This window comes from Echeneis naucrates, chromosome 5, assembly GCF_900963305.1.
Source record: "Echeneis naucrates chromosome 5, fEcheNa1.1, whole genome shotgun sequence".
In the NCBI taxonomy this organism is placed as follows: domain Eukaryota; kingdom Metazoa; phylum Chordata; class Actinopteri; order Carangiformes; family Echeneidae; genus Echeneis; species Echeneis naucrates.
Genome location: NC_042515.1, coordinates 10,030,220 through 10,055,965, shown reverse-complemented (window position 1 = coordinate 10,055,965; position 25,746 = coordinate 10,030,220). Strand labels below are relative to the sequence as shown.

Below are 25,746 nucleotides of genomic sequence, written 5' to 3'. Positions count from 1 at the left end.
TCCACACTCCCTAATTGTTGCTAAAATTATTTGTGAAATTGCCTTCCACCAGGAGTGTTTTCCACGGCAATTGTCACACAATTTTATATGCACGGTGGGCCTACAGAGTTGACACATGCACCTCTTCTTTTCTCCCATATGTGCTCTTTTTTTTATTAGAGTTTAATAGTGGCGTCCCCCCCCCAACAATTACCTTTAAGCAATTACTCCCATGTGTTCTCCGGGGCAAGTCAACCTGTTGTCATCAATAGCGGGTCGATCCAAATGTTGTAATTACCACAGAGAGCTATAGGAGCGATTTAGATGTTCATGCTGCGCACATTTACTTAATTGAAAGGTTAACAAGCCCAAAGCATCTTATAGCCCGATCTGCACCGAGCAGCCTGCTTCAGCGCACTTTGGTCCACTCTGATGCAGCATCACAAATGTCTGACTCAATTATTTTAGGCCGTATATATATATGTATGTGTGTGTGTGTGTGTGTGTGTGTGTATTTTTCCCCCATTCACCTGAATCGCCGCATGCATGTCAGGAAAATTAACTTTGGATTCAGATCTTTTGACGCCCGAAATTATATCGAAAATAGATTATACTGAATTCAAATAATTTTTCCAAATACGATAATTCACTCAGAATCTAAATGTTCGCACGCAGACAGTATGAGCACGAAACAATTTTAAACGACTTTTATTGTTTTACGCCGTGGTGCTGCAACAAAAGTCTCTTTCTTTGTAGAAATGAAGAAAGAGAGAGAGGAGGAAAGCTATCATTTTAAAAATCGTTGATATTCCTCGGGCTTTATCAGCTGAATATCATGGAGGCAGGCACGCTTTTGAAAAGACGGGATTTAGAATAACATTCAGATGTAATAACAGTACACCGGGTTTGGTGTACTGGGTCTGATGAAGGAGGCAGCAGTGAATTAAAAGTGGAATGTGCTGCTCTGATTGGTCGGCCGGTTCTTGGATAAGCCCTCTCCCTTTCATCCATAAAAGAAAGGCCGGGGAGCCTATGGGAGCGCGCCGCTGTCTCCTCCTACGACATGCACGAAAGTTGGCCACTTAAACTACTTCCAGCCAGCCAGCAGACATTATACTGAACCCAAACTACACTAAGGGAAAAGAATAACACTCCATTTTTTTCCTATTCAGACACACAACTTTCGGTGCTGCTCCTCCAATTTGCAGACTTCCCTTCTTAAAAAGTTGTTTTCATTTTATTTGTTGCTGTCTTCATTTTCCCCCCCCATATTTTGGCATATTCATCGCACCAGAGGAGAGCATCACTTTAAATTTTTTCCCCCGGTGGAAGCAGGGCTTGTCCAGTTTCTCCGCCTGGGATTGGGATTTGACAGCAGAGAAAACATCTTTTTGAACATTTTGAAGACGTCCTTGGACTTTGTGAGAGTAGCAGGTTTGAAGAGTCCGGTTTGGTTTGTCTGAGTAGCTGCAGGATGGCTACTTTACCAGGAACAGTGCCTCGGATGGTGCGCCCTGCGCCAGGCCAGAATTACCCCCGAACCGGCTTCCCCCTGGAAGGTAAGAGAAAATACAAGAGCAACAAAAAACAAAACAGTGACAAGCATGTGTTTGTTGTCTGGATTTGTGCTGAGGCAGAGCTCTGGACTGTGGACCGGACTCTGGGCTGTCAGCCTGTAGCCTGATTGTTGTTCGTTACCGGCGATATGCTGGGAAATAAAACGGAGGGTGAACAAATGAGACCTCCAGTCAGTGATGATTAAAGTTTACAACCTGAATGAAACAAAACTGAAGGCCAGTTACAGAAAACCAGCAGCTGGAGCGTTAAAACTCAAATCACAGCTTTTTGTAATGATGTGTTTTGTTTAATGAATACTTTTTTTTTTTTTTTTTTTTACGAATTTATGACTTCGACTTGAATTTAATAGTAATTAATTTCATTTGAGTTTGAACTCACTGAATAATTCCTTTTTATTATAATTAAAGTCTATTTCCCTACGTAAAATATATTTACAAAAATATATTCAAATTAATAGTTTTTTATGTTTTTGATCTCGACCTTCAAATTATATTTCGATCATTAATATACTTTACAAAAGGGGGAGACATTTAATTTTTTAAATTACACAGAAAATAATCCATCAATAATTCGTCCTTATAATAATTTACATGACAGAGTAATGTATATTTTAATGACATTTTAAGGATCAGATATGCAGGTGCTTCCTCGACCTATCTCACACACGCAGACACACACACACACACACATACAGAAAAATGCAATTTAATTGGTAATTTTTTAACTCCTATGCCTACCACACTCAAGTATATGGGAACATATGGGCGGAAAAAAGATCACTTTGTATTTGCATGCATTTATGGAAACAGTTTTCCCATTACACCCAGTTCGTGCTCAAGTGCCCTGGACTGAATTTTACGAAAACCACGTAGCTCACAAGTTACTCGAGCTCCGGGATTTGTTCAAGTGTCCTGCTGCTGGAAATGGCAATAATACACACAGCAAAGAGGCGGCTCAAAGGATCACATCAATATTTGTACAGCATGACTAGGAATAATCAAGGTGGGACGTGTCACCGTGTTTAGTGTCTCTTGAATGTGAAATTGGATCCTGAAGTGGCCTCAGATACATCCTGTCAGCCAGACCGGAGCTAGATGAATTTGGCACAACGCGCTCTTGAAAATGTAGAATATGATAATATGCGTAAACTGCGTCCCATAAATAGTCAGCAACGCAGTAAAACATTTCGACTACAGCTCATCCTAAATTTCATCCTCAGAGGTGAAGCTCTGGCAGCTTTTAGGGAGCATGATGTGTTGTTGTTTTGGGTGTTTCTAAGACTATCATTGTTTATTGCGGCGCAGTGTCCACCCCTCTGGGCCAGGGTAGGGTGAACCAGCTTGGCGGAGTGTTCATCAACGGGAGGCCCCTGCCAAATCACATCCGACACAAGATAGTGGAGATGGCCCACCACGGCATCCGACCATGCGTAATCTCCCGACAACTGCGAGTTTCTCACGGTTGTGTGTCCAAGATCCTGTGCCGGTACCAAGAGACCGGCTCGATCCGTCCGGGGGCCATAGGGGGCAGCAAACCCAGGGTGAGTGGAGATCCTGAACTGAGTGTGTGGGTCCCGACAGCGCCAGGATGGGCGTTATGTTGGGTGGGGCATGAGGAGCATGACACCTGAGTGAGCCCACATCTGAGGTTGTGTTACCAAAAGAGCCTGATAGTGTGGAAAGATAAAGATAATAAAAATGTGTTCGTCCTCTCTTATGGTATTCTTTGTTTGTTTAATAATAATAATAATAATAATAATAATAATAATAATAAGAGGAAGAATACTGTGTGGCTAACCAGAAACATTTGTATTTTAACAATGTGTCATATAAATGCCTTTATCAAATTCTCTGGATGGGTCATAACAAATTAGTTTCTCATAAATATCAAATATAGTACTGATGATAAAGAAAATAAAGAACGAAAAAAAACCCAAAATATCTCTAGAAGTTGAAAATGAAACTTAAAGAGGGCTGGTCCTAACATTTTTTTTATGTTTTTATAGCAGTGGATTGTAGCCTACAGTATTCACGAATTTGACGATTTCACCATAGTCAAGTTTTATCTTTTTCCAATACATCACGTTTGTTATTATGTATGTAGGAGGTTTTGAATATTATTAAATATTTAGTTTATATAGCTATTAAATCCTGGTCTATTTCTTTATCTCCTCTGCACAGTTAAGTCAATGGTCCATTACATTAAATTGCATTTAAATTATGAACTCTTTAGACTACAGATTTGTGCATGATTTCAGGCTGTTTTTTTCGTATTTTGTATATCTTTATTTGTTCCTCAATTAAAACCAAAATTAAAAATAACATTTTTATTTTTTCTTTTACCCCATCTTTTCTATTTTTCCTCACATTCGCGCCATTTCAAACCTAAAGCAGGTGGCAACTCCTGACGTGGAGAAGCGGATCGAGGAGTACAAGAGGGAAAACCCGGGTATGTTCAGCTGGGAGATCCGGGATAAGCTGCTGAAGGACGGGGTGTGCGACAGAAGCACAGTTCCTTCAGGTGAGGCTTCATCTGGTAAGCTGCACTTTTTTTTCCCTTATTACCAGCGAACACTGCAGCATCACCTCTGAATGAGCATCACTTTGAATTCAACCTGTTTTAAGCCCCCACTGACTGATAATAAACTGTTCCAGTGTAAGCAGGAAGCACACCTACTACACCTGACTGACCCACAAGCAGTCATCTTGTTAGGAAAAAATGTGCCTGTGGTCCTCAGTACTGAAATTGTTGTTGTATTTTTAGTGTAATTTTGCTTCTTTTTTTTTTTTTTTTTTTGCCATTTTCTTTGAAACACTTTCTCAACGCAGCTGCTTCATGTAAAACTTTACCTGTGCTATTTTTGTTATGGTTTCATAAAAAAAAAAAAAAACAAATGTATGATAGGATTATTATGGTTCTTTTATGGGTTTTAGGGCTAATCACCCATTTACCTTTTTGTTGCCATTAGTGAGCTCCATCAGCCGCGTTTTGAGGGCCCGATTTGGCAAAAAAGATGACGAGGATGACTGTGATAAGAAGGATGAAGATGGAGAAAAGAAAACAAAGCATAGCATCGATGGCATCCTCGGTGATAAATGTAAGTTAACAGCAGAAAGTATATGGCCCGTTTGTACATGTCTGAAATAAGAAATTATCATTATTATGATTATACCAATACATATTATTTTTAGTCAGGGTAAATTGCAGACTTGTAAGCAGGAAGCAAGTGTTTTAAACAGACTTCCTACTTTACGTCCTCTTGGGAAATTGTCCCACATCCGAGCTCCAGCTAAACACAGAATTTATTCCAGCCTTTAACTCCGAGCCAGCAGTTGTTCATTTACTCAATTATTTATGAGAGCCTTGGCAGAAGGTATTTAACAGCAGAAAATTAATTTGTGTAGCGAATTCCCCCTCATTCATTCACTCATTTAACGACCTCTAAACGGCAGCTGACAGTTGACCCATTTCACAATCGATGTCACTTCACTGACATTTCACCACTTGTCAGTTAACGAGGAACTCGATGTTTATAATATTGTGTGCTCTATTAGTAACGCTGCGACGGAAGGGAAAAATAAAAATAAAACTTTGATTCAGGTATTCGCTGTTCTTGTTTGTCAATAGATTTTATAAACTTTTAATTACCTTAAAATGCATTGGTGGGGTTTAGATTTTTTTCGGCCAATTGTATATATATATTTTTTTAAATATAAATACTCTATAATATAACACGAAATGTGCATTTAGATTGTAAATTCTGAAAAGTGAGCATCCTATTTTTCTGAGTTGACTTAGGTGTTTTTAAAGGAGGGGAATTTGGATTGTTTGACAGTTGGCAATAGAAACTTGTGATTTTACTGTCATATTTTATTGAGTGGAGAGTTTTCCTGGTTTTCCTGGTTTTCTTGGTCATGGGGAGTGAAAAACGCGCATCCTCCCAGAGATATAAAGGTTGGCCCTTTTGATGATCAAACGTGTGAATGGGGTTTAGATAAGAGTCTGAAAAAGACCCCCGTCTCCTCCCCCCTTTTTTTTTCTTCAAAAAAGACACTGCCAAAGATTTTTCAAACTTGAGGATGGACTTCACGAGCAAAACCTCCCCTCTATTGACGGTTTTCTAAAGTGAAGAGTCCGAGGTACAAAAGCAAATCCTGGAAAGCAGGGCAGCGAAAAGGAGAGTATGGGCCCGTCCATTCTCATTCAAACATCGGGTAAAAGAGAGAGAAAACTTTGGACAAAGGGCAAGGAGAGACATAAAAGGAGATGAATTATTCAGTACGCCCCGCTGGTAGATAGTTTTGTAATTTTATATAATGGCGTTGGAAGAGAATCAGTTGATAGCGTGAAAACGGTCTCCTTTTTTTCAGTGACACCACGCATTAATGTTACGTGAAAAATATCACCATTTTGTTGCAAATATCCCCAGTGTCCATGTGGACGGTTTGTGAATCCTTCTGGCTGCGAGTGACCAGCGTTTTGGGAGAGCTTTTTCCATTACGCACAACCGGCTAATGTGATAGTTTGACTGTTAAGGCGTTCACTACATTACCGTTGCATTATTATTGACTTTCTACTGATGGCAGTCTGCAAAATATCCACATAATGTTCCTGGTTCTACTTTTTTTTTTTCCAAAGCGCTGCTTATGTTTTAAATTGGGACTGAATTACATTGCTATAAAAAGAGACGCACCCCTCTGCGTAATGCAGTTTAGACTACCGGCATCCGGATGGCATTTAATAATGTTAATACTTATTAGAGTAAGCACTGGAAAAGATGGTTGCTGAATAGGTAGCTGTGTTCGTGCCGGGTGTAATAGCTCACAGGCATGGTAAGAAATGTATTTATCCCCAATCAGCCCCTCACTCTCCGAGTTTGAAGCACAGCCCTTATGTGGAGAGGGGTTTTAAAGCAGATTAAATAGAGCCTTTTATTTCTTTTCACTTTCATCTCAGAGCGGAGCTCACAGTGGCTCGCCCAGGGCACAAAATTCATGAGATTTTTTTTTTTTTTTCGTTTACTTATCCAGATTTTAAGACTTTATTTATTTATCTAGTTGTTTATTTGGTCTGTGTATTTGATTTTCTCAGAGGTTACATCACGGATTTATCCCAGCTTTAATCTAGCTTTATTGAACGTGTATTTAAACTGTTAACCACATTAAAATATTTGTACATTTCATTTTGCTGCATGAAGGCGCACTATTATTTATCAGAAGGACGTAGGGGGAAGTTAAACCGAGTAAAACTCATTTCAATGCGCCGAAAATAGCTCCACCTTACATACCTTTGTGGATATCTGAAAACTGTTTCTAACCGTCTGCTGATCTCAAAGCGGTGATCCCAGTCCTCCCACCATTTGTTTGCGCAGAAACAAATTGCCCATCCGTGGTGGCAAAGTTTAATTATGCGCAAGGGCTGGAGCAAAGGTTGCCCTACATCTGAGCAAATTTTGGACAGCCTTGTTTTGCGCCACAGCGGTCAGAGAGTGAAGGTGAATCAGCTGTCCGGCGTCCAATCTGCCACACTGATGCATCCAGACTGACCGTCAGACGAAGTGGAGACAGGCGATGGACACTTCAGCAAATCGCAGGATTACCTGAGGTCCCCAATCTAATTAGACAGACGCCACGTGGGATTATATCCGAACCTCGCGGAGAGAAAGTGACAGGCCGGCGCAGACGTGTGAGGGAGTCACTCAACCTAAAGATCCAGGTTAGGGGATCTTCGAATGGGGGGGGGGGGCAGTTACTGCACTGTGACCAAAACTTCCCCTCTAACAGATCTGCAGAGCAGCATTGTCTGTAGATTACGCCCGTTTCCAATTGTGCTCTAAAGTAGGCCTGTAAATATTTGACGATTGAGGTTATGCATCACGCAGTGCTCCTCAGATTTCCCCTCAATTCCCGGGTAGCTACAGCCATGTTTTGTTTTGTTGTGTTTTTTTTTCTGCAGAAACAAAAATATACAAAAGGAATCATTTCTGCTGCTATTAACGATAAACTGGCCTCCAGTGATGAAAAGTGTGAAAAGATGCCCCCTCCGTGCTTTTTCCGCGTCACCAACACGCGTGCGGGGCATTGGACCGCACGGACGCGCGCACACATCCAGTCTCTAAGTGTATGGTAATATAATGTAGCTATATTTCGGGTCTAAAGCCGTGCTGAATGAGAAGGACAGGGGAATGAAGCGAGAGACCACTTCAAACAAATCCATCTGGAACAGTGTGTGAGAGAGATTCAGTGAAAGTATGGGGAAGTTATTTAGCTATTAATAACGTTTTTTCCTCAGGCATTGAGAGTGACTCCATCTGCACTTTCTCGCAGCTATTTGGCTGGGTGGAAATTGAGGGAGACCCAAATGTTGGGCAGAGATAACATACCCATCATAGCCCAGACCCTGCGCTGTGCTTCACTGCATTAAACTCGGATTAACCTCCCCTGTCCCCGCAGCCACTCAAGCCACATTTCACTGGAATTTACATCTGTAGGCCTACAATTTTTTTATAAAGGGGGCAGGAGCTGAAAGACAGGATACGATCGATAATAAAATAAAATAAAATAAAATAAGACAAAACAAAATAAAAACAAGAATAATAAGATACATTTCTAATCGTTTTCTGGGCTAGACGTATTATGAACGAATCAGATTTTATACATCTGGCAAAATAATGCTTATTCAATATTGAAACGAGAATTTAATTTTCCAGATTCACATTTTTAACTCGTAAAACTAAACACTAATGCCCTTTGTTTAACAGATCAACAAGTCTATTTGCATACAGTAAACAGTGTGAATCTAATGCTCTAATTTGGGGAAATTAGCTACCCCTAAGAAAAGCTATATAGGGAGTCAAGTGAGTTATGACAGTGACAGGTTGGCATGTCCATCGGATGATTTATGATTGGGTCTTTAACAACCACTCAGTAATACTAAACATTTACAATAACACGTCAAATGCATAAATTTTAAAACACATTAACTCCTCAACTAGCTTAGATAACTTAGCGGCCTACTAAGTAAAGCGTTGCCTAGTAACAAGTAACAGCAGCGTCTTAACGGGTTCTCGGTCAGTTTTGGAGACTCATTCAGTATTAAGCTAAAACTGCCTTTTTACCTGTCTTAGCTTTATTTTGACACGCTTTCATTACTTACGCGCTTGTGAGGAAAATAAGACAAAAGGAAAACACCCGAGTCTACTTTATACGTGTACGTGCTATTTTTTTTTATTCAGTCTAATTTCAGACATTGCATTTACTCAGTGTAGCTAGCTAGAAAGCTTTGTCCTTTGCTTTTCAGGTAGGCCTGAAGCTTTGTTTAGTAATGATTAACTTGATCAATACACCTGAAATGGTGTGGAGAATTTCTGTATTAGTTTAACTTGTGCTAATTTTATTTAATTTTTGATTTCATTTATTTTGTTTGGTCTGCTACAACACTCACTGCACTCTATGTATACGTGTATGTGTGTGTGTAAGATAAAACACACACACACACACACACACACACACACACACACACACACACACACACATACACATATTAATATATAGACCGTATTTTTCCTTTTTTCAATTCTGAATGTAGGTTTTAGATTTCAAAAATCGTGTGTATGGGCTGTTATTTGCCCTTAATGACCTATCACGATATTTGATGACAGGAGCTAGGACCAGTGTAACAAATGAGCCTGCTGGTTAAAGCAAGGTAACATGAGCAAACCGTGCAACACAATAACACGAACCCCATTGCTTATGAGTAATGAGTAATGCATCAATTTTAAGGAGTGCAGTTTAAGCTTGTAGGCCTACCAAACCGGAGAGACATTTCAGTGTCAGGAGCTTTAAGTGTCGACAGCATTAGGCTAAGTTTAAAAAAAAAAAAAATGGAGTAGGCTTAAATTCATTCTGTGCTGGCATTTGACTTTGATCACATCAGAAATATTCATGGAAGCACAAACACTGGCTCTGCCACCATTATCCATGCTGACAGTGATACCTCTCAAGGCTGTCTATTAATTAAAGTGGCGCTTACCATGTGGGAAGACTCCCTATCTGGGCACAAAAATGGTTTTTCCATCTCTTGTGGGGCTCTTGAAAAGGGGCAATCTTTCCTCTCCAGCTTCTTGTGGGAAATTTAAACGTGTACAGAGGAAGACATGGGGATTTCTAGCTCATTTATAAAGACGAGTTTATAATCCTTTCCTGCTTAATAACTTAAAAGGATTCAATTTCTCCCCTCATTTATGGGGTTATGATCACACATTGTTAGACGCAGATAGTAGCATTTCAAGGTTAACATTTCCTGCTCAAAAATATCGGAATATAAGATGTAAGCCCCCATAGGTGCCATTTGTTTTGCCTGCAAATTTCCTCACAAATAGTGATAGGCCCATTTGAGATGTTGTTACTGTTAATGTGATAACAACGAAGAAGCCGAGGAAGACCAAGTTGATAAGATGCCTCTGCCACAGAGCATTTTAAAATGATATGATATTTAATTATAGCATATAATTTAACCATCGAGAATTAAATTCAGTAGGCTTATGCAGACTCTGAGGATTGAATGTCTGGTTGGGGGTCTCAAACCATACGAGACAAATTAAAGAGGAAGTGTTGCCCTCCAGGTATCCTGTCACAACAGTAGGGTGCTTCAGCGCGTCTCCCATTTCTGTCTGTGTTTTATTCCGCCAATTTTCACTATGGGGCTCATACGATGTGCCTGCAGGGCTGCGGTCCTAAATAAATAGAGAATCTCAATTTCCATCTTCTGTTTTTGCTCAATTTCAACTTCTCTCTCTCTCTCTCTCTCTCTCTCTCTCTCTCTCTTTCTATCTCTCTCTCCACATAAACACATGCAGATGGAGCTTTAAAATCAGCGTCACAAATTCATGCCAACAGGTGTGGTGTTAGTAATGTATAAACTTCATTCCTAAATTTTCATCTCATTTGTTTCATTTATTGTACTATTTGCTCAATGTGCATTTTATGTTAATAGGACGTGAGGCATTTAAAGTAGCTAATGTATCGTTAAAAGAAGTCCGCTCTTCAGTAACAGTGTAATCTAATTATGTAGAGATAAATTATTTTTGTGGTATCAGGTAATTTGGTAATTTTGTTGTTGTTGTTGGGTTAATATTGTACCAAATAAAATTTGCAGTTATTCGCGGAGATGCTGCTTAAATACTATAGACCGATTATTTCATGCAGGCTATCTCCTTTTTGTGCCTGTGGCAATTGTCAATGTCAACTTTTTATATACTTCATACACTGAAGACAGTAATAATTGTGTTTGCAGTTTTTGCCATTACATGTATTCTATTATTATTATTATTATTATTATTATTATTATTATTATTATTAAGGCTGTCAACCTACCGACATCGGACATTTACATTTCCCCATTAAGCGTTTAATGTAGGCCGATTGCCCAAATTACCAGCGCTTTGTTAGCGGTAATGTTTAATTGGCTGGAAGAAGATGAATGAGGCTGACAGGAATCAGCTGTCCAGAGATTCCCCTGCGAGTCTGACTCGGAAATCATAACCTGACCAGCTTTTCCTGCTCTGAAACCAGCTCGTTGAACTTGTCACATCTAATTAGGGTGTTAAAACGCACCGAGTGCATCGGTGGGAAACAGTAGGTGGCAAGGCCGGGGCAGCCAATCAGGCCTTTTTGGGTCAGATGGTGGAGGGGTGGTGTGTGTGTGTGTGTGTGTGTGTGTGTGTGTGTGTGTGTGTGTGAGGGGGGGGGGGGGGGGGCGCAGCGTGGTTGGGTGGTGGTGTTGTTGAATTGGACCGCTGCGGGCTTTTATTTCTAGGCAGGCTTCTTTTTCCGCTATTACTTCAATTATGACCATCCAGCAGGCTAAACAGGCCAGCCTGCATGAACTGTAGCCTTGTTTTAATTAGGTATGAAATTAATTAGAGCAGACATCTATTAAAGACTTTTAAATTTGGATAATTTTTTTTCCACAGAGTTTAAAGGTATAACAGTGGATTAATGGCTTACAGCCAAAATTACATTTTATTGCATCCCATCATTTCTACTCTTCTCCCTGTTGAACAGGTGTCAGGCAATCTCTGACTGAGCAGAAAAGTAACATTTTGCCATAGATTTTTCTGCTTTTCACCCCCAGTATTTTACTGTTCACAAATTCAAATATTCAAAATTTAAATGCAAACGTTTTAATAATATCTTATATATATATATATATATGTGTGTGTTTTGTGTGTGTATATACACACACACACACACACACAACCATAGGTTTGTTAACACTTCTAATTGTGCTGTTGGAGTTGTCTTTACCTTCTGTGCAAATGTGAAAATACAATTGTCGTCGATAGCCATTTTTAGATGTCGCTTTCTCTTTTTATTGAACACTTTTTTCCTTGTGTTAGTACAAAAAGCCCTGTGATGTCTGACAGCCTACTCTCACCATTGTTAGATGAACAGCCACTAGAAAAGGACGAGGGAAAGAAGAGGGAGGAGAAAAGGCCCTTCTGTTATTTTCTGTCTTGAGACTTGCTGCATAGCCTATTCAGGCAAGTTGATGAACTCCTCCAAAAAGTTTATTAAGGGGCTGCAAAACAATAAGAACTAAAGCCTTTGGGTGCCTGGGCAGACAGTTTATAAACTAGCTGCTATTGTGCCTCAAAGGCAGATGCATGAATACTTTTCAATAGGGGCCTTCAAACTGACACGATCAGGCTGGACAGCAGCAGTTTTAAAGGGAGAGAGGGTGCTTCTGCAGTAGCTCAGAATTAATGTACATCTGCAAAGGAAGGGGGAGGAGGAGGAGGAGCTGGACACTGTCTGCAGTGGTCACGCTGGTTTTCCCTTGGGCTTTACACTATATGCGTGTTTAAATAAACCTAAAAGAGAGAGGTATAAATACATGTTTGGGTCAATAAGCACTTTGTTAAACAGTTTTCTGAAGAATTGGAGTATAAGCGCACAGTATAAATACAGCATATTTTCATTTATTCTCAAAGAACATAGGTTATTTGAAGAAAATTCAAACTCAACAAAGTCTGTCCAGGGAATCATCATGAAAGCAGATGGCTTAAAGCGCTGTATCTTTTTTTTTTTTTTCTACTACTAATGCTATATTTTGAGTGTGGAAATTGCACAAGCTGTTATGTGCAGAGTGTGACAATTGGTGTTTTCCCGTTAATGTCGAATTTTAAACAAAAAGATTTCAAATGTTCCTGATCACCAAAGCGAGGCACAAATCTGTTGTATGCTTGTGGATTCACTGTTGATATATTTCTTTGGATGGAACACAATGGTTACGCGCACTCAAGAAGATACATTATTCCCTTCCTTTTCAGTAAACAATAGACTGTCACTCTTTATCCCTCTTCCCTCCTCTGTTCTACCCTCTCGCTTTCTTTTTTAGTCCTCTCAGTCTCTGGCTCTGTGCCTCACAACATCAGAGGGAGTCCAGTGATTTGTGACCCCAGCAACCCATACTTAATCTCGCTAAAGAGGGGGAGCATCCAGTTTGCAGCTTGGCGGGCCCCAAATAGACCAAGCCTACTCTGGCAGGTGTCAACATTAGCAAACAATTGGTCCCCAGTCCCATGCCCCATACCCCAGTGCGACACTGAACCTAAACTATTTGAGGCACACTGAAAGAAACCACATAATAGGGAATGTGGAGGGGAGGAGAGGAGGGGGAGGACAAGGGAGAGATTACACTCTCAGACAGCTATTAGCAGGGATGAGGCTTTTCTAAACAAACAAAAAAAGAAGACGATCAATATTGTGTTAGTTTACCAAGTGGAGTCATCATTGTGGCTTTGGAGTATTTATTTTCTGCTCCATTGTTTTTCTCGACTTCTCGAATATCTGTGGGCTGCATTGGCAATCCAATTTAGTCTGAAGAGGGTCCCTGGGAGGTCTTTTTCTTCTCCCAGGCAGTTGTGTGTTTGTGGTTGTGGTGGCCAGTACATTCATAGATTTGGGGTTGTAATGAATCCAGATAGGTGAGTATTACCTTTAATAGTGGACAATGACTGGGCTGTCCAGGGGGAAAACAACACTCAAGGATGACAGGGCTCTACATTCCTATGGGATTTCAGTCCCTCTACTTCATTAGACAGAAGTGTCTTAGCAACGAGAGTAAAGGAAATGGGAAGAGAATGGGTTGACATGTGGACTGTTGCTGTTCTCAAGCAGGTATGTGTCTTGACAAGAGGGCCAATGTTTTTTTAAAGGCCATTTATTTATCTCTCACTGCTGATTCCTTGCCATGCCACAAGGAGAGACAAGTGTTCTCAGTTGGGGAGATTCGTTTTAAAGGTTTTAATGGGAAAACCTAGAGTATTTCTGATCAAACTGATGTCTCATCTAATTGCGTTAAAGAGTTCTCTTGAAGTTTTGCTGCTTAGCTTCTGGAAAAGAAAAAAAATGTTCAATTCAGGTGACATCTGCTGAAGCAAAACCTCTCGTTGCAGTTGTTCTGCACAAACCATTAGAGAAGCTGCCCTCACTTTGCTGCAATAAACAAGCGTAATTAACTCACCTCATGACCTTTTCAGCCAATGGTGGCTATTGTCAGAAAGATCCATTAACGCTGTTAACAAGCAATAAACTGATTATGAGTAATAATAGCATCACAGCATCACACAACATAGAAAATAAGTCCCAAACAGACTGAACAGATTGCTTACATCATTTGTTTTTCAAATGCAAATTTTTGTTGTATCTGGAATAGGACAGAGGGATTTCTGTTGTAAGCAACATTTAGTTAAACATATAATGTCATTAATTGTAGTCATTTTGCGTAATAAGTTATCCACCAAACGGCTGGTTCACTGTTAATGTCAGATCATGACAAAGCCCTTTAAATCTATGTGAACAGTCCACCTTTAATTGTGCAGTATATCTAGGCAGCACATAGTCATCAATGGAGAAGCCTGCTGATTTCATTTCTTAGAAATTTCTCCCCAAAATATAGACTCCTAATTCAAAATGTTTTACAGTATGTCAGTCATGTATTTCAGGAATATTGCTTGATGTAGTTAATTATCGTGGATTCAGTAAGAAGTAATTTTAACTAAATGTTGTCTGCACAGCATTTATATTTTCTTATTTTTGAAGAGGTTCCTGTTCATATTTACAAATGGAGAATATTGAATTCTCTGCCTGCCTGAGTTAATCTCAGGGAAAATTTGGAGATGGACAATAATAAACTGGACTTTTGGCAGAAGTAGATTTTTGTCTCAGTGATTAAGTCATTGTTATTCTGCCAAACATTAAAGCTCACAAAAATGAGTATAGAGTACATCTCAAGCTTTATTATGACCATGTTAAATTGCGCAATGGTTGAGCAGGTCAGAACCAAACAATTTATTGAAAGAAATGTAGTTTCCTCCAATTCGCTTTGCCAGCTAGGGTTGTCAAACTCTGACAGCTGGCACAGATGGGGACAGTGTGTTGCATTATGACCATCCACTGGTTACCATGGAGCTGCATTAGAAAAGACAAAAAGCATTTATGGTTAATTTTATTACAATACAGGAATAGCCCACATAATGTGCAACAGTAATTACGTTTAGCACAGTACGCCTGTGCTCCCCCTCAGTGATGAATGAGAGACACTGACCATGGTCTGCTAGTTTAAGAATCACCATTAGCCTATGCTACTTAACGCCAGAACATTTCAGATTTTATGCTCTTGATCTGCTTCGCCGCTGAAATATTCATTTGTTTTAATTGTGCATGTTTTTTTTTTTTACATAAATACAAAGACAATAAACATGTTCCCTAAGTGTTGCAAATCAGAAATGTGTTTTTCTCCCACCAAGTTAAAATGTGAAAGCAGTTGTCCAAACAGTGGGGTGGAGCTCCTGTCCTAGCTGACAAAATAACAACTTCAAATGTTGTCCCCTATTTTCAACTAATGGGCTTATTTCTGCATCGTCAGTCATTCTGTCCTTGGGGAATATGTAGTCTGGTATAAAAAGCTTTGCTACTGTGCCACATTACAACTTCTCAATACGGAGGGATCTCAGAAATTAATGCCAAACACAGTAATTCGCCACTGTGCCCAGAAAAAAAAGCTCTTTACAGGAAATATTCATTTAATTTTCAAACATAAAATGAGTCTTTGACGGCAGTTTGTTTACTTACAATCCACTAAAGTAAGTGTACCATAATACAGTGAAATACTATGTTATTTTTTATAATAGGCCTATACTAAATGATTTCACACATCACATAGGGAGAACGACACTAACTATGCTTTACTTTTTAATGTCTATTGCTTAAATATCTCAGTTTTTTCCTTTGACTACATGAGTCTTGAGTTTTTAGAAAAGTTTTCATCATTCTTTATAACTCTTCTTTACTTACCAGTGTCCTCTATATCACTCAAACTTTTTCACAATATTTGCTGCCCAGCCTTGTCCAGAAAATTAGGAAACTTTCCCCTGGGCACCTAAAAATGTCCGCTGTGCATTCCTATACTGTGCCCAGTAATCTCTCTTTGGCTTTGTTGAGAAAATGATTTGTTCCTCCAGGAGACCTCGGCTCATAGCCCTGAGACTTTACTGTTTGATTTCCTGCGTAGGTTTTTAGAGCTTTTTGCTGGGGGACTGGGGCTCCGGCTCCAGTGCCATTTGGCAGAGACCCCCATGGGTTTCTTTTTACTTTCTTGTGCTCTCTGTTAATTTCATTACTTTTGCTGTGACCTCAATTAGCAAAGACTGGAACTCAGGCGGTGACATTTTGCTCTGCACAAGAAGAGGAAACCTGGTATTAAGCTCTGTCTTCGTGGGGAAGTGAGAGGTGGCAACAGCTTTCCTAAAAAGGTTCACGTTTTGTATTCTCTGAAGTCTTTATGGGTCCATGTGGCTCTGTTAGATCCTCTGTAATCTGGCTTTGTTCTTAAAACTGCTACAGTGGAAGAAAATAGGATGATTTAGCAAGTAAATTCACATTTGCTCATATGTACGTAAATGTGGGATTTTCTCTTTATCTGAGTTGTGATAAATAATATATTTTCTATTTTCTACTTTTCATCATATCTGCATCAATACTCTTTCAAAACACATAGTTAAAAAAAATGAATTAATTAAATGACATTAAATCTTGAACAGTAGGATGAAAAATAACAGTATTTGTCTCACGTAGCAAAATTATGTGTAAAAGCCAAAAGCAACCAATCATGTTGTCACTAAATTACTAGTTTTAGTCAGTAGTATATTAAAGAAAAAGAATCACACCCTTCAAACGCTTCACGCTTTCACACTGAGGCAGTGCAGAGGCATGGGGAGTCAATATGTCAGCGTTTATGGATGCCCTGCGGAGCTGCACAGGGCTGTCAGGCCCCTATTCATGCTCTAATGGCCCCCTGAGGAGCTCGTCTCTGCTGGTTGAAAAGGCCGGGAGGCCCAGTGGACGCCCTGTTGTTGAAGGTGAGCGTGCGCTCTCATGGACGCGCCGCGCCTTCATCCATATGACAAGAGCCATAAAAGAGCATCGCTCTCGCTGCTGCTCCCTCTGTGTCTCCTCTGCTTTCTCTTGTGGCAGCCCCCCTTCCTCACTCTCCCACTTTCTTTCCCCACCTCGAACAGAGAAAAGGGGGCTAATTGTTTGTTGTGAGAGCCAAAGATTATAGAGCCTCCCATCTTTCTTCCTCCTTTGCAGTTTTTTTCTTTTTTTTCAAGCCCCCTACTCCTTTTCTAAAGAGTGTGATTCTGTTGGAGAGACAAGGGAAGAAAAGTATTGGAATTTTCTTGAGGAATGCTGATGTGAAAGAGTCTTAAACTCTGACACCAGCAGTGAGAGGTTGTGTGTTTGGGAGCAAACTCAGGGTAGCCTTCTTCAACCCTTTGGTCAGGTAGAGTCTGTCGGAAGTTTTGAACAGTTGCCTCTTATGTTGAAGTTTTTGAAAGTGTAATTGTGTTATATGATGTGCAGAAATATCAGTGCTCTTTTCACTTCCCCCATTTTCTTCTCACTTGTCCTATATCAGTGGATAAATTCTGCCCTTGGCTCTGCTCTAAACTGGTAATGACATGATAGGCATGAGACAAAGCTGAATCCCATGACATCTGTCCATAAAGGTGAGCTGAAAATGATTTTATTTTAGATAGGAGGATTTTTAATGTCCTTATGTATAGTGACACATTTCATTCAGATTCAATTTCAGCTAAATGTCAAATTACTGCCCAGAGAAGGTCACTGACAACCAGAGGAAATTGATTATACATTTTGGCATGTTACCAAACTGAGTAAACGGTTAACCTGATTTTGGCACAGTCTTTTTTTTTTTTTCAAAATTGTTTGGTATGTTGACCTAAGTATATTTAATATATATAAGTAAATCCCCACCTTGCTGACACTATTCACTTTTAGAGTTTTGTTTTTGTTTGCCGCTACAGGAAATATGTATTCATAGAGAATGTGTCTTAAAACCATTCTAGTTATCGATGTCGTCCATCTTGTACTCACATAAGGTTCCTATCTCAGATACATCCTTTAGTAAATGCCTTGAATCACATCCCTTTGGGATGTGCATGAAGCAGAGATGCCGCACCATTCTCAGAAAAATGCTAATTGGGAAGTTGTTAGTTATTTGATGTTGCTGCACAATCCCCCCACCGAAACATCCCTCCACTCCAGTGTTGGTGGTTGAATTGCACGCAGTCCTGGGGACAGGCAGGGCTGTTTATATGCAGGCCTGGAGCAGCAAAGACAGCACAGAGACAGATGCATGTCAGAGATAGCAGATCCCATCTCAGGCAGATGCCTCTTATCACAGGCCTGTTTGCATAATTAGGCCTTTTGATATTCACCCCCTCTGACTGACAAAAAGTATAATTGCAGTATCAACTACGACAAAAGGTAGGCACAAAATAAACAAGTCAACATAAATAGGGAGAAAAGATGCGGTGTTATTTTTGTCCTGTGGGAAAAAAAGAGGGAGGAAAAAACACCATTTTTAACTAAATCTGCTGTCAGTCACAGTCAACTAGTGTGACTTGGTGCTCAGAGGCTGGTCCTGTGAATGCCTGCAAAACACAGAGCGTGAGGACTGATTGTGATTATGCTGGAACTAATATGCTTTACAAAATGAGCCATTATGAGCTAATGCTGCACTGCCAAAGCTCTGTCTGTTTTTGTCCCTCTGTCTTGGATAGTTTGCAAAGGTATGGCTGATATTGAGGCCATGGGTTATGATATCAGAGGCAGTCTGACTAGGATGAGCACTACTTTACTTTAAGGTAATACGGCTCACTGGTAAACACAGATGAACGATTAAAACACTTAAAATGTTTTTTTTTTTTTAATCTTGCGTTTTACTTCTGACTTAAACAACACGGTAGACGTGACGTTCCTTGCTTTTGTTATGCAGCATAAATCTGTAACCCTACAGATCACCTGGTTAACAGCGGGTATTGAATGGACAGCTGCCTGGGTAAATGTTGAGGACTACAGGAGAGGCAAAGGGAGGGCTGAAACGGTAGGTGGAGAAGTGGGTCAATATCAGGAGGGGTTTGAGGAAACGGGGTGATGATGAGGATCCCATCTGCCTGTAGTGTGAGGACTCTGCCTGCGAGGTCAGCAATGGAGTGTAAGGGGAGAGAGCATGCTTTAAACCTCACAGTAACCTTAAAACTATTAACTAGCAGTTCAAGTCCTTCAAAAGTATGAGGGCTGTTCTATTTAAAAGGTCTGGTCAGAATTAAAGTTACACCAGGGTGAAAGGACGCCAGGTGGATCTCCATATCTGTGGCGTTTCTCTGCCGTCGCTCTGTTCACTGCAACAATGATACATTTTCTCTTTATTTAAAATAAAAAATCGAAACATAGCAGACTGATCAATAATTGATCCTGCACTGAATTCATCTCTTTCATAAGTTGTGGCATGAATTACAATTTAGGTAAATGTAGTTTTTACTTTAACAATAGTCATTGTTAACCTCAGTCTTAATCAACACTTACTGAGCCAAAGCAATGTGTAAACCTGCTTAATTCGTCTTTATGGGCACAATTTTAAATCAATATTGGGACGAATGCTCAGAGGGCCCCTGGAGGAGAGTACACAGCAGTAATCATGCCCACTGGATGGCATTTAATTAGATTCTAATTGGACAATAACTAATGAGACATGGCACGAGTGGTTTATCAATATCCCATGAACCTTTGAATGGAAATTACAGCTGTTGTATTATGCAAGGGTTAATCAGACCTTTTTGTGCCAATCAGATCCTTAAAGAGCTGACCTTGACGGCCTTGCAGGGATTTTCTTTTCACTTTTGCTTATTTTGTAATGGGATGATGAGAAAGACAACGAAACATGAATCATGGAATTTACAGTTTTCCCATTTATTTGTCCACAAAATGGACTAAAAAGGGGCTGCTTTGCTGTTTGTGTATATTGATATGTATTCAGATGTGTCTGTGGAGGCATTACTCCTTTAACACTATATATTAACCAGAGGTCAGTGTGAGGCACTGCCCTATATTAACATGGATGTGAGTCGTGTTTCAAGATTTTTTCTGTTGTCTACACAGTACATAGTTGGCCTCACATAGCATGTGCCGCTTTCCATTCCCTCTCACTCATTACAGACAGGGCTGTTGACCTTGCACTTCTGGTCCATGTACAAGAGCAGATGTGTTTTCTCTGTGGGGCTTAATTGAGAGCAGCAGTACAAGCCCTTGTCTGGTTATCAGTCATTAGCCTGATAGCATGCTAAATGTGACACAGATTGGCACAGCGGTTTACTCACAAAATAAAGTGTGTGGAAGGACGTCAAACAAAGGGGAGGAAATGAAAATAATTTGAGGAGGGAAAGACTTTGGTGTCTTTCTCAGGGCCCCTTGAGTACGAGTCGACTCTGGCCCCTGTAGGAAACAGAGGTGACTTTGGAAAGTGATCTGTACACTGCTGGGCTGGTCTCAAGTGTCGTCATGGCAAGTTATCGGGCAAATGGATATACGCATCCTCATGAAAACCAACAAAGGGATATGTGGTGTATGTACATATTCAACTTTGTATGTTCAAGGGTGTTCTGCAGCAGAGTGAGCCTGTGCTTCAAGAATCAATCTTTATTAAAAAGGATAAGACTGAAGAATTGATTTAATGAATGCGGCCTCATGTCCTGCGGCCACATGTAATCCACAGAGAATCATTGAGCATGAGCTCAGGGGGACAAAAAATGTTCGTAGAAGACTCATGGAGTGGCCTGTAATGATAGTCTCCATATAATCCCATAATTCCTTGTTTAATTAAACTCTGGAGCTGGCCTTGAGACTCCACCAGCTCTGTTGCTCTTTTGTTCTCACAGTTGTTATTTGGAGGCTAGGTTTGAGTATTCTTTTGTCCACTTATGTTGAAAGATTTGACTGGAGTAAGCTTTAAACAAGCATCAGAGCAGTTAAACAACAAATTAGACGACAGGAACTCACTCAGGCGAGACATTCAGGTGAGCATTATAGTTTGCTTTTGAGCTGAATAGCAGAGGGCCACTGTCAGAAGCAGAAATCTCTTCATACACCCTCTTCTTCAATATCTCCCTTTATTTTCCTCTCCCACACTTTCTGGACTGTGCATGATGCAATCCAACTAGGCCTGGAGCAACACTGGCACATCAAGCCGTCTTGTCAATGTCTCAATGAGGAAATTATGAAAATGTGAATTTTATGACATGAAATGAAAAGGGCCATGTAGTTTGAATAGACATGCAGAGGAGGTGAAAATGATGCAATTTTCTAAATTCAGTTATAACGGTAATGTGCAATGGTAATGCGTATTTGCTGTCAAAAATTTCCCTGTCGGCCTGGATTGTACAGCTTTGTGCTGTATCTATATTCCTCGAGCAAAAATTCAGCTTAGTTGAATGCCTAAAAAGTAATGTAAAATATGTTCTAATTCATTTAATGACAGCAGATGGAAACACATGGGACTGAATGGTTTCGGTGTGATATTGTGTTCTATTTTATACACTTTGGCTGCGCTGTGTATGAGCAGTGTGCCCTGGGCCAATGAGAGAGAAAAGCAGGGTGAGGAGCAGCAAGGTGGCCTGTGCAGATTAACCCCTCTACCCACGAACACCCCCACTCCCCCTCAGCCCTCTGCCTTTACAGCCTCTGGGGCCCCTTTCAGAGGCAGGATTGTATATCAGGGCCTCTTCTATATTAAATAAATATCCACAGATTAAGATAATATTCTCCCAGTTGTATATTGAGAGAGGAGAGGCTGTCATTTGAATCCTCTATGATTCCAGTCCCTCTTGCCTCCGCAACAAAAGAGACTCCAAAATGCAGATAATGCTGTTAGGGCTAGTTTATGATCAGTTTCACTTCACAGTTGATGCTATTTTCTACAAACACCCCTCAGTTAATTCACTCAAAGGACTTCTTTACTTGTTTTCATTTCATGATCACACACAGATGGCCCTCTTTCCCTTTCTTCTCACCTCAGGTAACCGCACAGATGACGGTTCAGATGTAGATTCGGAGCCTGACTTACCCCTGAAGAGGAAGCAGAGGCGAAGTCGCACAACCTTCACTGCTGAGCAGCTGGAAGAGCTGGAGAAGGCTTTTGAAAGGACACATTACCCAGACATCTACACCAGAGAGGAGCTGGCTCAGAGGACAAAACTCACAGAGGCGAGAGTACAGGTCAGACTCAGAGTAGAGCATTAGGACGCAGATGAATGAGAACACATATTGTTCTGCAGCAGGCCTTCATGTGAACACATTTTTTTTTTTTTTTTTTCAAAAAGTAAACTTTTGCTTTACTTTTCTATGTTCAAAGATGAACAATATGACATTTAAAAAATTAAACATTACCCAGAACCAGATGCTGCAGAGAATCTGAATATTGGGTTTGTTGGTTCAGTGTAGCGCCAATCAAATGTGTTGACTGTGAGATCAGACTATCAATGGGACAGTGATCTATAAAAAAACCCCCAAAAAATGTCAGAGCCCTATACATGGCAGACAAATCATTTTTACCTTCATGAAAGAGAGTTGAACATCTGTCAGCATTGAAAAAACTATCTGCTTTCCTAGAAACTGCTGGGACTGGACTGAGGAAATGTTTCCTAGAATTTTCAGAGTACCTGTATGCAGACGTTAGCTCTGCTAACTTTAAAGACTCCACCTGTCAGTATCAGTGTGCTGGAACAGGTCAGTCCTGAGATTCACAGAGACAGATGCAGCCTGTTGTAGTGGCTCACACCTTGTCCAGGCCTCACAGGACTCTGCACGACACTAGCAGCAAATACTGTAATTCTAAACACTCTAAATAGTGTGACACCCGACTGAACTCAGTTGGTGTTCCTCATGAAAATAAAATTATTTCACCTACAGTCATTTTGTACTCATCCATCAAGAAGACAAATTACTTCTGCAACTCTCATCCTGCATTATGCAGTGAATGCAAAGAAGTCTGCTGCCTACCATTAGCCATTATGGTTTGGTGTTTTGACAGTGATTCTCCCCATCTTTACACCTCACACCCAGGAATCTGTCTGACAGCCTGGGTGCCCTGCAGTTATATGTAAGATTGAAGGAAGATATGTACAGTAGAGTTACAGCAACAGCTGTTCCTCCAAAGACGGAGAATGGGGGAGAAAAAAAAAAAGAGAGAGACAGGGAGAGAAAGGGAATGCATTCCTGATGGATTTCTCATTTCGGCCTTTGGCCAGGATCTCATCCCATCACTTTCAAGCTCACCGCTGCTTGTAAAACCCTCCACATATCACACAGGGTTTCTCATCCTCTCTAGGGAACCTATGCCCCGACAACAACATTAATCAATCAACCGCTAGTAAAAAAAAAGAAAAAGAAAAAGAAAAAGCTCTGGGGCACCACTCTCCTCTTACCACAGTTGTTCACACTCCCTCTGAACCCCCACAAACTCATCGCTGCATGCTAACTGTTCATCACACTGCAAACATGCAGTTGGGGTAACTGATTCCACACATGTCTTTGTCCATCTTGAAGCCTCCCAACACGCAAGGATGTCCTATATGTCTGAGTGTTTAATGCCTCACTCAAGGGAGGGGAAATTTATCTCTTGTCTGTTATGGCGTTAATTTATTAGTTTTGGGGGCTATGAAGGAGGAAAATGTGGACAAGAAATGGGAAAATTAAAAGCCACAACAATTTTTATTGAAAATCAAGTCTAACACCTTTTGATTATATTGTTTTAAAAATAAATTGAATTTAACATTTTGTAGCTTGAGATCCAACTATCCTAATATGGTTTAACTTACAACTACACAAACAAATTTTCTATGTTAAGTGACATATGAAAATGCATCATTCTAGTCCAATTCAAAGTAATCATAGAGGACAGAAAGTCAGGTTTGAAATAATAATATACCCCTGTTTAAGCATTCATGCAGCCTTATTTATGTAGACTGACAAAAATATCTAATCACGAAAGCAAGAAGTGAAAGAAGTGGTGGAGTGACTGCTGTGTCTTTGCTTTTAGATAATAGACTTAAAGGATGTCATGTGAAAATCTGAGGAATTCGAGGCCTGGCTATAATTTGTTAATGCTGTTTTTCTCTTAATCTAATTCTTAAAGGCCTTTGAACATCTCAAAAGGTCAACTCAAACTTAATTTTCTGAGAAGGTTATGAAGAAAGAGCCACCGGTCGCCAAAAATAAATGCCCAGAGCTGCCCAGCAGTTTGTGGAGCATATTTACGAGAAGAAATAGATTTATAGCTGTAAGTTTATGAATCTTTTCGACGTGTAGAAACATTTCTCCAAATCCATCTCAAAAAGTGTTATTGCATTTCAACTTCTTATGCTTACAGAAAAACATTTTTAACTTTTTTTTTTTTTTTTTTTTTTTACATTTTAACTTTTAACCTTTAATAAATATTTAGATAAACTATGTGTAATTTTGGTTTAAATGGCAATTTTCTTCTATGCACATAGGTATGTGCTGTTTGTGTGTTTTATGAAAATGTCCGCCAGCTGGACTTTCACATAGGTGCCCAAATGGCCCATGACAGGGCAGGAGAAGGAGACCCTTTGGCCTGAGAGCGAAGCTGCTCCAGCACAGCTGCAATGACGCATCTTCCAGATGTCTTTCAGAGACTAACCAGTGTTTGGGCTGAGAAAGAAGCTGTGGGCAGGGGGTGTTGGAGGGGTCTGACACACTCATATGTTAACTTGAATTTGTGTTTACGGTCATGGTTCACTGCTACCCATTTATCAGTAAGCATTGTGATAATGTGGAAAGTTTTTTTTAGGATGGGTGCAAAGGTAAAGCATACTGGTGGGGTGCGAGCATGGCTGCCCTGCCACTTAACCATCAAAGCCCAAAGCTGTGTTGTAAATTAAACTGCTCGATTCTTGTGGAAGTGATGAGTGTTTGGCTTAGCACTGACTCACAACCTAAACTCATAAACACAGCTAACTCCCTGGTGTGTGCCCTGGCCTGCCATTTTAAGACCCTTTCGCCATCCATCTTTATCAGCCCGCTGCCCCTTTCAGTTACCAGCGTTCCTTCACTACCACAAGGCTTTGCAATGGTTTTATCATCCGAACTGACAAATTGTGGGATATGATCCATATCTCTCAACAATTAGTTCCAGGCTGTCTCAGTGGGAGGGGATACTGCCAAGACTACCTTCAGTATATGCTCTGCTGATGCAGTGTGCGCTGCCACTTTCCAGCTGATAGCCCCTCAGTTTTAGCAGGAGCAGGTGGCAAAGCCATTCCATTAGCTATTACAGAAGAGAGTGGTATTTGTCTGCTCCCTCTGAGGAGTGGACCAGGTGGGGGGTGCACTGAGGAGAAGTGTATGTGTGTGTGTGTGTGTGTGTGCAAGCAATACGCAGCAGACTGATGTAAATCAATGATCAGAGAAACAAATTACATTCTCCTCTTTTTAGACTGAAGTTTTTAAAGAGACTGACTCCTGAGTCTCGGCTGAGGTTCATCATGCTGCCGCCGGCTCACTCTACCAGATCTGTCACATAGATCCTCTTTCATTGCCAATAAACATTCTGCATGTAGCTATTATAGTTAGTGGAATCTAATAAGGGATAAGCATTAGTTTTTACAAAGCGTGAAAATCAATTTGGTTCGAAGTTTCTCTCCTTATCTGTGGCTTGTGCTGGCCCGTTGATGCATGAAATAAGTGCAGGAAAAACACCTACATGGAATCTGAACTGGCCTTTGTAGCTTCATAGGAAAGACTG

The 25,746-nt window shown here is 40.3% G+C and overlaps 1 protein-coding gene across 3 annotated transcripts in view; it reads left to right on the top strand.

Moving 5' to 3' along the window:
• Window positions 1-1,453: 1,453 nt before the first annotated feature.
• The window catches only part of pax7a (paired box 7a), a 41,514-nt gene continuing 17,221 nt past the window's right edge, over window positions 1,454-25,746 (top strand). Inside the window, exons 1-5 of one of the 3 annotated variants that reach the window (XM_029501235.1) lie at window positions 1,454-1,538; window positions 2,862-3,097; window positions 3,948-4,077; window positions 4,526-4,654; window positions 22,012-22,199. In XM_029501235.1, coding sequence (XP_029357095.1) covers window positions 1,454-1,538; window positions 2,862-3,097; window positions 3,948-4,077; window positions 4,526-4,654; window positions 22,012-22,199 — 768 coding nt within the window. Of the gene's footprint in view, window positions 1,539-2,861; window positions 3,098-3,947; window positions 4,093-4,525; window positions 4,655-21,999; window positions 22,200-25,746 lie in introns of all 3 variants that reach the window. The other 2 variants (XM_029501234.1, XM_029501233.1) reach the window with 2 other exon arrangements.